At 37.4% G+C, this 12,431-nt stretch overlaps 1 protein-coding gene across 1 annotated transcript in view; it reads left to right on the forward strand.

Annotated features, from left to right (window-relative positions):
• Nucleotides 1-12,431, forward strand: part of KATNAL1 (katanin catalytic subunit A1 like 1) — a 96,095-nt gene that overhangs the window by 42,721 nt on the left and 40,943 nt on the right. Inside the window, exon 4 of the mRNA XM_043995357.1 lies at nucleotides 8,840-9,008. Coding sequence (XP_043851292.1) covers nucleotides 8,840-9,008 — 169 coding nt within the window. The remainder of the gene's footprint in view (nucleotides 1-8,839; nucleotides 9,009-12,431) is intronic.

The raw sequence follows: 12,431 nt of genomic DNA on the forward strand, positions 1-12,431 counted from the left end.
TACTCTTGTGCCAGGCACTGTGCTAAACACTGGGGGGATACAAAGAAAGGCAAAAGACAGAAGCTGCCTTCAAGGAGCTCAAAATCTAATGAGGGAGATAGCAGGTCAGTAACTATGTACTAACAGCTAGATACAAGATAATTGGATGTAATCAACAAAGGGCGGGCACTAGAAGAAAGGAGGATCAGAAAAGGATTTCTGTAAAAGGTGAGATTTTATCAGGGACTTGAAGCCAGCAAAGGCAAGAAACAGAGATGAGGAAGAGGAGCATTTAGGCATGAGGGACAGCTAGAGAAAATGCCTAAAGTTAGGAGATGGAGTATTATATGTGAGAAATATTAAGGAGGTGAGTATCACCAAATTGCAATGTGGAGGGTAGAGAAGTGTTAAGGGCTAAAATTCTAGCTAAACTGTCTAAAATATCTAATGAGTGGTCGCCAATAAATTATAAGCTTTAGCAAGAGTTAGACTTTTAAGCATTTATTAAGGAGAATAAGAATTTGGTAAAGAGAGAGAAAAAGGCCTAGATTCCTATCTATTAAAGGGAGAGCACATTTCTAGCTCCGCTCTCCACCAGAGTCCAAAGGAAAGAGCCCCAGAGTCAGCGCCAGTCTCTTCCTTCCTCCTCCCACTAGTCCGCGTCACTTCCTCCCGCCAAAGAAAAGACTCCTGGTCTTGCCCTCAAAGACCTTCGCTTCATGGGCAGAACTCTTCTACAGTAAGTATCCAGCAGGTGGCGTCATTCCAATCGTTACAGTCCCCCCTGTTGTTCCTCAAGAAACAAAATGTTTCCTTGACGGAACAGTAAAAACAATATAATAACTATTGCTAACTAATAATATGTGAACAACAATATAGAAAAGGAAGAGAGGAAAGTTTTGTCCAGAGGGGCGATTTTTTTTTTGTCCTCATGAACCGACGCTTTGACATTAGTCTTGCAAAGGGAGGGCCTCTGCAGAGAATACATGTTACAGATGGTGTATATTATAACAGAAAGAGAAAAAAAACAACAAATCAAAACTGTTCATTTAAAGTCTCTGAAAGTCTTTTCTCAGATGTCCTCTAGGTGTAGTCGTGGAATGGAAGTCTTTTCAGGGGTTGATGTGTGGATGCTGGTAATCAGCCAGGAAAATTTCCTACAAAATTGAGCTTAACACAACTTTAAAATAGCTTTGTCAATAATCAAATCAAACAATGAAAGTTCTCAAAAACATGTCTAAGGGAATTCAGAATCTTAGTTGTTACACATGAAACATATAATAAAACAAAAATTGAACCATTCTTTAAAATTATAATATTACTATAGTCCCCCCCTTATGGAGGGTAATTGAGAAGACAATTGCTGCGATATTAATTATTAAAAATAATTTTTTATCTTTGTTTCATCACTTTTTGCATCATCTGCCTAATTATCCTCATGCCATTATGAGAAATTTAAAAATCTAATATAATTGGTAATAGGTGTCAAGGCCAAATTCAACACTGTATTTATCATGACACCTGAGATAATTATGGGGGTTACCATAAAAGAACAGAGAAATGATGGGATATGAGCATTCCCACACTTGAGCAATATGTACTGCCCATACAGTATGCCAGGCTTAAAATAGGTGAATGGAATATATGTCCATGCCACCGAACATATTGGAAGAAACTGAGTCAGACTTAATCAGATGCATGGGATTGAGATGTCCATGGCATCAGGCATATAGGAGGGAGCATAGAAGCCAGGTGTAGAAGTGAGATGGGTGGGATCAATACTTCCATCTGTACAACATTGTGGGGAAAAATAAAATAAAATATTAAACCAAGAGAATCCAACCTCAACATTTGTCAAAAGCCGTTCCCTCGGCCATACCTTGACTTCATGCATGTCTCCCCTCATGTGACAGTTCAGTGTCTGCTCTTGCATGTATTCCTCTTGTGATTGGATGGCATCTTGGCCAACTGGCATCTGATAACTCAGAATAAAGGTAATTAGTGTCTTAAATGATAAGTTCCCATAATCCAAGTCTCATATGGATTTAAAAATTGAGGATAATAAATGATTGCAAAAAATGTGAATACATCTTGACTCAGAACACAATATATAGTTATGCAACAATTTCAAATAATATCTTTTTTTTTACTTAGTATACAATTACTTTTGTGAAAAATCAGAACATATTTAAATACAAACATATTTAAAGCACAACACAATCTCAAAGAAAACTTTTTTTTTTTGAAAATAGAAAACTTTTACAAATGTTCCTCTCTCTCTTTTTTTTTTTTGGAATATGCTTATCAAAAATAATACTTCTTTACACTTGCCATGGCAACCAATTTGCCAGGGAAATGCTTTAAAGAGTTTGATCAAATAATCAGTTGAGAAAAAAAAAATAACAAAAACAAACAACTCAGAATATGGGAGCACAATACTCCTAGAATTAACATTGTATTATGAAATCAAAACCATCTTGCAATTTTTTCAAAATTAGATAAATGAATAGAAGAAAATACACATGGAACAATAAAAGACAGTGAAATTCAAACTAAGGAAATCTAAATGAACATGAACTTAATATTAATAAGAGTATTATAAAATATAAACTTGATCACATGACTATAAAAAGCTTTTACAAATATTCTACTTGTTTTAGAAACTAAGTATAAGACACAATCTCAAAAACCTGAAAATCTCTATGAAAATAAACCCATACCATTAATTTCAAAATGTATATGTAATGGCATAGAAATCCTATGTAACTTTTGAACTGACATTAATACTCTGAGTAAAGTTAGAACACTTTTGATTCTGATATCTAAAATCCCCAATACTCATATCAATACCTTGCTGCTTACTTCCACATTTCTGTAAAATATATACCCTTCCATGGCAAAAGAAGCGGAGTCTTGAACTATGGTGATTGTCATTCTTATTCAGCTTAAGTTTTTCTTCTTTAACCCCTCTATATTGTCTGTCAGTCTTTTCACCATACAAATGCTTTATAAGATTACTAATTAAAGACAAAAGCAGGTTAGCAAAATTATGAACAAAACGGGCATATGTGGAATTTAAAGGGCTTTCTAAGGTTGTCTCAGAAGCACATCCAGGCTGGGGAAGGGCTGAGCCTGAAGCTGCAAATGTAGTTAGAGAAAGTTGAGCATGCGCATCAGATCTCTGGACTTCCCAGGCAGGGGAAGCTATGGGCTTGGCCATGGGAGGAGTAGAGGGTGGGGTCTGGAGAGGAGGGGAGGGACCAGCGCAATTAGAATCAGACTTGATTTTGAACTCAGGCCTGGATTCCTCTTCTCCCACTTTGCCTCTAGGTACTAGGGGATTAAAAGCTTCCAGAGGGTGGGTCGTTGCCTCCAGGCATGCAAAATTAGAGCAACAATTAGTGTTAGAACTGGGAAAAGCTGCAGGAATCTCTTCAGGTTTCTCTGAAAAAGCATGGTTGGGAGAGGGGGAGATATTTCTTTGTGGGAGTACATTGCTGGCTCTTCTAACAAAAATAAAAATAAAAATAGAAAATCCACAAAAACAAAGCATTAACATGATCTTAGCCCCCATTTGTCTGGTTAAACAGACTAAAATCAAAAATAGGGTAATTAGGGAGTTTAAAAGGTCCATTTGAAAAAATTTAAAGGGAAAACACAGCCAGTACGCCAGTACTTAGCAGTTAAAGGGAGAGGGTAGAGAAAATGCCTTACCCAACCAGAAGATCAGAAGAAGACTGAGGTTTAGCTTTCCTCTTCGTGGTCAGCCATCTGTTAAGGGCTAAAATTCTAGCTAAACTGTCTAAAATATCTAATGAGTGGTCGCCAATAAATTATAAGCTTTAGCAAGAGTTAGACTTTTAAGCATTTATTAAGGAGAATAAGAATTTGGTAAAGAGAGAGAAAAAGGCCTAGATTCCTATCTATTAAAGGGAGAGCACATTTCTAGCTCCGCTCTCCACCAGAGTCCAAAGGAAAGAGCCCCAGAGTCAGCGCCAGTCTCTTCCTTCCTCCTCCCACTAGTCCGCGTCACTTCCTCCCGCCAAAGAAAAGACTCCTGGTCTTGCCCTCAAAGACCTTCGCTTCATGGGCAGAACTCTTCTACAGTAAGTATCCAGCAGGTGGCGTCATTCCAATCGTTACAGAAGGGAGAGATATTAAGATATAAGAAGACTGGAAAGATAGGAAGGGTCCAGGTTATGAAGGGTTTTGAACACCAAACAGAGGATTTTATATTTTATCCGTGAGGTGATAGGGAGTAACTAGAGTTGATTGATTAGGGAACATGGTCAGATTTGTGCTTTTAAAATATCATTTTGGTAGCTGAGGGTACTGTAATGGAGAGAGATTTGAAGCAGGGACATTAATCATCAGGCTATTGCAGTGGTCCAGGTGTGAGGTGGTAAGGGTCTGTATCAGGATTGTGGTAGTGTCAGATGAGAGAAGAGGAATTATGTTACAGATGTTACACAAGTAGGCCTTGGCAACAGATTGGATATGGGGGGTGATGGGGAGAGAGTGAGGAGTTAAGGATGACACCTAGGTTGCGAGACTGGGTGGATGATGGTAGGAACGTTAGGAAGAAGGGAGGGTTTGAGGGAGAAGATAATAAATTCAGTTCGGGACATGTTGAGTTAAAGTTGTCCTGCTTGAGATGTCTCAAATGGCAGTTATAGATGCAAAATTGGAAAACAGAGAAGTTAAGTCTGGGTTAGTAGATTTGACAGTCATTATCAAAGAGATGATAATTGAATCCATGGGATTTCATGAGATTACCAAGCAAAATAGTATAGATGGAAAAGAGAACAGTGCTCAGGACAAAGCCAAAGTCCAAAATTAGTGGGCTTGACCTGGATGAAAATTTAGCAAAGAACTGAGGAGTAGTCAGACACATAGGAGGGGAGCAGTGACATGAAAACCTATTGAGTAGATGATGAGTGACAGTGTTACAGGCTTCAGAGAGGTCAAGAAGGATAAGGACTTTATTCCCTTCTCCCTTCTTCTTTACCTCTTCTTCTTTCCCCCATCTTCTCCCTTCCCCCTTTCCAAGTGATGGCAAAAGCAAGAGTATGATTGTCTCTGTGTGTAGCTGACGTGGGGTGTGTGAGGAGGTCAAAGGAAATGACCAAGTTGAAGAAATGGGAGATTGCGATTTTTGAGGGAATAGTACAATATTGACGTCCCCTAGTAATGAGGACAGGAGTTGCTGCAGAAAGACTGTGAGCCAGCCATTGAGCTCATTCCAGAAAGAAGGGACATGTACTAGAGGTTGGTAGACAGTAGCTGCCAGAATTTTGACTGGGTGGTAGATATGGATTGTGGACCTTAAAAGAGGAAAGGACACTGCGTGATGATGTTAGAAAGTCTGGAAGTGGCGACAAGAAGAAAGGAATATCTCAACTCCCCCATCTTGACCAGAAAGTTGGGGGAAAAGAGTGTGAAAGTATAACCATTGCAGGAAAGGATGACCAGGGAGGCTGTGTCATCAGGAGGAAGCCAAGTCTCAGGGAGAGCTTGAGCAAAGGAGCGGGAAAGGAAAAGATTTCAGATGCAAGCTAAGTTTGTTTCCTATAGAGCAAGTATTCCAGAGAACACAGTGGGAGGAGTGGGTAGCTTTAGAGCACAACACTGGTGGGAGTGGGATGGGAATAAAGGATCAGTCAGTGAGTGAGAAAAGAAGGTCTGAATAATGGCAATTGGGAATTCAGGATCCCTGGGATGGTCAGAGTATGACCTGGTAGGAATTTGTTAATCTAGATTAGCTAGCTAGTTCTAATTTACTTTAAATTGTTGAAATCCCTTATATTCATTAGATGGTTATTAAAAAAAAACACAAAACCCCTCTATTTGTCACTTTACTATCATTTTGCAAATAGATTTCACCCCATGCTGTTAGGTTTTTACTAGCGTGTACAGTTTCCACTACCTTTATTAAAAATGGTCTGGTTTGTGGCAGTAGGCTTTGTAGCCTGAACAAAAGTGCTGTGTTGCTGTCTTGGGTCAGTTTGTTATATATTTTATGTATAATTTGCTTCAAGGATGTACCTTTTATAAACTTCTCATCTGTTTCTCTTGCTCCATTCATCGAAGAGCGCATGTTTGTACTTGCCTTCCAGGCCCAAGGCAGAGAAATGCTCAGATGTTTCTACAAGTGAATTAAAGCCTCTGGCTAAAAGAAGGATACCAAGGGCTAGGGCATGAGGATGAAGTGGATACACATGGGATCAAAAGAACATAGAAAAAAAAGAACATAGAAAGAGGCAGAGGTAACAAAGAGGAACTGATGATAGATATACTCAAAGAGAAACACAGGGAGAGACAGAGAAAGGAAGAACCAGGGTAGAGTAGAACAGAGAAGCAGATTCATTACTGAGAGACAAGAGGTCTCATAATTATACTTATTAGACTTACAGAGATTTATCAGAGATATATTTCACATTATATAAAATACAATTTCCCTTTTTGTAACACTGGTTATTAAAATTCTTACTTCGTTTGGTTTGACAATTTCTGTTAATTTGAGAGGTGGATATGCTTTGATTTTTACAAGTGATAAATATGTTTATTTGATGATTTTAACTTTCTTCCAAAAACCTCAGAATGTGGATTTCATTTAATTTACATTTGGTTTTTAATTTTAATGTTCCCTCAACCTCAATTCCCATATCTGATTAATTGCAAAATGTTTATTCTGCAATGACTGCATATCTCCTATCAATCACATTCTTTTTAGTCACACACCCCATACAGGCCCTCATCACCTCACCTTTGGATTTAAAAATAAACAACATTATTTAACATTCATTTTTTAAAAAATGAGTTCCAAATTCTTTCCTTCCCTCTAGCCTGTTCTCTACCAGGTAAGAAGGCAAAACAATACGATATCAATTATACATGTGGAACCATGCAAGTCATATTTCTATAGTAGCCATGGTACAAAAAAAAGCAAGAAAAATAAAGAAAAGGAAAAAAAAATTATACTTTAATTTGCACTCAGAGTTTCATCAGTTCTTTTTTCACCAGGAGTCTTTCAGAATTGACTTGAATCATGTTATTGCTCAGAGCAGCTAAGTCTTTCACAGTTGATCAGCATTACAATATTGTTGCTACTGTGTCAAATAATCTCTTGGTTCTGTTCTCTTCACTCTTTGTCAGTTTGTTTAGGTCTTCCTAGGTTTTTCTGCAACCATCCTCCTTGTCTTTTCTTTTAGCACCATAGTTTCAATCACAATCATGTAACAAAACTTGTTCAGTCATTTCCCAGCTGATGCGCATCCCCTCAGTTTCCAATTCTTTGCCACCACAAAAAAGAGCTGCTATACATATCTTTGTACATATAGGTCCTTTTCCTTTTGCTTTGATCTCTTTGGGTTACAGACCTAGTAGTTGCTGGGTCAAAGGGTATGCACGGGTTTTTTTTATAGCCCTTTGGGCGTAGTTCCAAATTGTTCTCCAGAATGATTTCACCTTTAAATTTTTGCAGTGGCCTCTTAATTGATCTTCCTATATCCTACTTCTCCTCTCTACAATCTATCTCTAGCTTTCTGATCTCCCCAATCTCCCTGATGTCCCCCACTTCCTTTACTTGGAAATGTTCAATGGCTCCTTGTGGCCCTCAGGACAAAACAGAATCCTCAGCCTGACATTTAAAGCCTTCTACAAGACAATTCCTTTCTTCTTTCACATTTTCCACTGTAGTCAGTCTGGCCTGTTACAAGTTCTTCTACAGTATATACCATTGCTCCTTAGTATCTTTGGACAAGTCTAAAGTTCACTTTCTCCTCCTCGCCACTTCTTAGAATCCCAAATTATTTGGTTTTTATTTACTTGTGTACATGGCAGGGGCCTCCCAGGACAATGTAAGCACCTTGAGAATAGGGCCATTTTCTTTTTTTCTGTGTGTCCTGTTAAGGGCTAAAATTCTAGCTAGTCTGTCTAAAATATTTAATGAGTGGTCGCCAATAAATTATAAGCTTTAGCAAGAGTTAGACTTTTAAGCATTTATTAAGGAGAATAAGAATTTGGTAAAGAGAGAGAGAAAGGTCTAGATTCCTATCTATTAAAGGGAGAGCGCATTTCTAGCTCCCTTCTCCGCCAGAGTCCAGAGGAAAGAGAGCCAGACCGAGCGCCAGTCTCTTCCTTCCTCCTCCCACTAGTCTGCGTCACTTCCTCCCCGCCAAAGAAAAGACTCCTGGTCTTGCCCTCAAAGACCTTCGCTTCATGGGCAGAACTCTGCTACAGTAAGTATCCAGCAGGTGGCGTCATTCCAATCGTTACAGTCCCCTTCATTGTGTAGCACAGTGGAGACTTAATACATATTTGTTGAGCGAATTAAATTGAAATACCATTTGGCATTTGAATAAGGAAATGCTAGACTTGGTCTAACAGTGGAGAAGAAAATCACCTACTTTTAATAATTGGGAAGAGTAAATGCCTAAATTGTTCACTGATAGTACTCCTTGTCATTCTACAGTTTTTAAAGTGTTCTTTTAAGTTATATACTGTTGTTTAGGGAAAGACTGAATAAAGTAGGCTTCCATATAGAGCCATTAAGATTATTTAGTAGGGGAAAGTCAACTTTGTACTCAATAATAATATGATCATAAATTAGATAATTGTCTTCTTTTGGTCTGTCCAATGAATATAGCTGCTTGTATTGAAAGTATTTGAAAGAAGTTTTTTTTTAAAGAACTTTTAAAAAATTCATATGCCTGACAGGTATGTACATGGGTTAATAGAACAGAAAGACATAGTTGAGATGCTGAGTGTCTTTATTTAACAGTTGTATTAAGATAGCATCAAAGATGCCTTAAAATATATATTTTTTACTTTTACTAATGTTTGTTTTTCTCTTTGTCAGGGCTCCACCTCAGATAAGGCGCCCAAATCGAGAAGTGAGACCCCTGAGGAAAGAAATACCAGGAGTAGGGCCTCGGGGACCTGTAGGCAGAGCACACCCTATATCAAAGAGCGAAAAACCCACCTCCAGTAGGGACAAGGATTTTAGAGCAAGAGGGAGAGACGACAAGGCAAGAATATATTTTTCTAATCATCTCACCCAAATCCTGTGCCTTTTGGTAGATAAAATTTATTTTTATTAGCTTCTCATGGTTTTCATAGGTCCTCATGGTTGTTGCTTCTGTATAGGTCAAGTAAACAATGTGGTTTGATTATAAACCCCAAGAGGGCTTTGTCATTTGAATACTGGGTTATATTTTAAACACTTGAAAATTTAGTGAAAATATCTTGAAATGGACTCCAAAGCATAGAGATATAAGTGGGGAAAATATGTTATCTAAGCTTCTGTTGAATATGGATTAGTTTTCAGCATCTACTCAACACAAAGAAGAAAATGGATCTTGGATAAATATTTGCAGAAAAATAGTATTCTGAATTACAGTGAGTTGTGAGGGAAAAATAATTGTGGGAAAATAATTTTTAGGAAGAAATAGATCTATACAGAGAGTATTATGAAGAAGATGATTTCACAGCAAAACCAGAATTTTTTTTCTAGTTGAATGAATTTTACTTGTATGAAGCTGGTTTTATGCATTTGTTTACATGAATAATCACTAGTAAATAAACAGACTGCTTTACAGCATCTTTTATTGTCCTGCAAATGAACTTGTGAAATCTTATTCTAAATTCTAAATCTTATTCTATTAGGAAGCAGAACAAAATGACCCAATATTTCTATTTCATCACAAGTATCAATAATCCTATATTAAAAAAGTATTAAGCAACAACAGTCTTCGTTGTCATTTGTTGTTATTTAGTCTTTTAATAATTAAGGAGGTGTTAAGAAAAATTTAAGTAAACTTCAAAGGGACTTCAGATTAGCTATAGTTCTACCATCCTTTTTAGTTAGGACTTATTTTTTTCAGTGGGATAGGAAAATCCCCCTGTGGAACCTTTTTCTGATTCAGCTGAGCAATTGAATTGGAATTTAAAATCTTAAAAAGTTGCCTTGGACCTGAGACACTAAATGACCGGCCTGTGGTCACATAACTAATGTAGGTTAGAAGCAGCACTCGAACTCATGTCTTCTGACTTCAAGCCCTGGCTTTTTTCTTCAGCATGCTATGCTGTCTTTTGGTAATGCTTCACTATGGGGAAAGAATTAAGTGAATTTTCGATAGATCAAAAAAGGAAAAAGACCAAAGTTGGTTAATATATGCATTGACAAGAAGTGTTAGCAAATTCATCAGTTACGATCTTTTTTTATATTTCTTATCAAGGTGAATCATTGACTTAAGTTAATTTTTCTGCCTTAATTATTTTAGTTGTATTGATGCATTTTGTCTTACATAGTTTTCATTTCTTAATATATTCTGTGTTAAAAAGATATTGCTATTTTTCACTCTTAGCCAGCAAGTCTTCCCTTATTTGTAGTAAAGATAAAAAAAAAGTTCAGCCAAACCCTTCTGCATATCTGACATCATATACTCTATCTCCATTTAAATCATTGTTATCTTTTTTTTTTTTTTTTGCGGGGCAGTGAGGGTTAAGTGACTTGCCCAGGGTTACACAGCTAGTTAAGTGTCAAGTGTCTGAGGTCAGACTTGAACTCAGGCCCTCCTGAATCCAGGGCCAGTGCTTTATCCACTGGGTCACCTAGCTGCCCCAATCATTGTTATCTTTAAGGAAATGCTGTCTTTGAGTTATCACAGAAATGCCTGATTTTCTTAGTTTGCTAATAATAGTAAACATTCAGGATCAGTGTCCCTTCCATGTGCCTATACTTCTAGAGAGAGCATGGCTTAGTCATATTAACAAATAACTAGCTTTCAAAATTGAGATGTAAATAGTACCTTAATTCATAAATCTATTCATTGTTCATTTCTCCAATTGGTCAGTTTCTAAGCCCTTATTTTATTTTTACAAATGAAGAGTGGTAGGGACCAATAGTTCCACTGGTTTAGAGAACTCCCAGGTGGGCAAGGCCCTGCTAGACAATGCAAGTCAGCACCTTTTCTACAGCATTTTGGTCGGAAGTTATTTTTAGGAACTATATTGATAGGAATAATATTCTAAAATTTGCTTCAGTACCTCAGTGGGACACTGAAAATAAATGAAATAATACTGTTTATATGCTTGTAAAACACTATGTTCAATCTGTTGTGCTCCATGATTATGATTGGTATTATTATTATTATGCCCAAGTCTCCCTTTTGAGGCAAAAGTCTCATAAATAATGATATACAAAACTTACTTCCTTGCGCCCCCTAATTTTTCTCCATCTTCTCCAGGGGTCTTAGAGCCAGCCTTTACAGCTGGGAAAATACAAAGGAGGTTAAAGTTAGACTTGCCTCTGCTAGTAACCCTCAGGGCAAAAAGCAAGGCCTTGTAGGGAGACTGGCTTTAGAACCCTCTGTCTTAGCCTTAATTTCATCTAACTCGAGGCAAGTATGGGCTGTGAGGTGATATTGCTCTAGTCACAGTGCTGCATCTACCGAGAGAATAATTATCCTCTGTTAAAAGCAAAGTATCTCCAAGAGTATTTGTTCAGTTCTTTCAGTTGTGTCCGAGTCTTGGTGACCCCATTTGGGATTTTCTTGGCAGAGATACAGGAGTGGTTTGCCATTTTCATCTCCAGCTTATTTTATAGATGAAGAAACTGAGGCAAACAGGATTAAATGACTTGCCTAGGATCACACAGCTAGTAAATGTCCGAGTCCAGATTTGAACTCAGGAAGTTGAGTCTTCCTAATGCCTGGCTTTATTCACTTTGTCACCTAGCTTCTCAAGGTGTAGCAGCTCTTAATGATGCTTAACTTATGAAGTTTTTGTTGTTGTTGTTTGGATGTTATGTTTGGTGTTGTTTCCCAGAATATGTTATCACTATAAGAATTCTGCTAAGCAAAACATAACAAAAGAAAACAGCAGTCTAGATTTGATTGGAGAAAAAGTTTTAGAGCAGTTACTGAACTGGACCTTTCAGACATTGTAAACTGAGCCAGCTTTCTTTTCTTAAAGGGACTCAAAAGGATATAATGAATATCAAATGAATTTTTTTAGAGATAGCTAGTAAAGTGTTGCTCTGTTCCTTAAAGTTCCATAGTAAATTTCTAGAATGCAGGGTTTTTTCTATGAATATGCAAACCCCTTAAAATTCCATGGGCAAATAAAAAAATTAAAACCTTTTATTTAAATAAAACAAACAAACTTTCCATTCCAGGCCCTACAAGATCTTAGAAAGCTGATGTGAATAGAGAAAGCCAGATTCACCCGAAGGCTCAGATATTTTAAACTTTTCTCAATTGTGATTGACTTTTCCTGTCCAGCCATTAGTCCAGACTTTGAGAGGTACCAAACACTATCATTTACTTCTGTGAGACTAATTCCAAGCTTTCTTTCAGTCCAGTTTTTCAGTGGGTAAAATTTCCTTGTTCTGAACAGCTTGTGTATGAACTAGAGAGCCGTAGTTACCTCATGTATTGAGCTATAGCTTC

The sequence above is a fragment of the Dromiciops gliroides genome, chromosome 3, assembly GCF_019393635.1.
Source record: "Dromiciops gliroides isolate mDroGli1 chromosome 3, mDroGli1.pri, whole genome shotgun sequence".
Taxonomy (NCBI): Eukaryota; Metazoa; Chordata; class Mammalia; order Microbiotheria; family Microbiotheriidae; genus Dromiciops; species Dromiciops gliroides.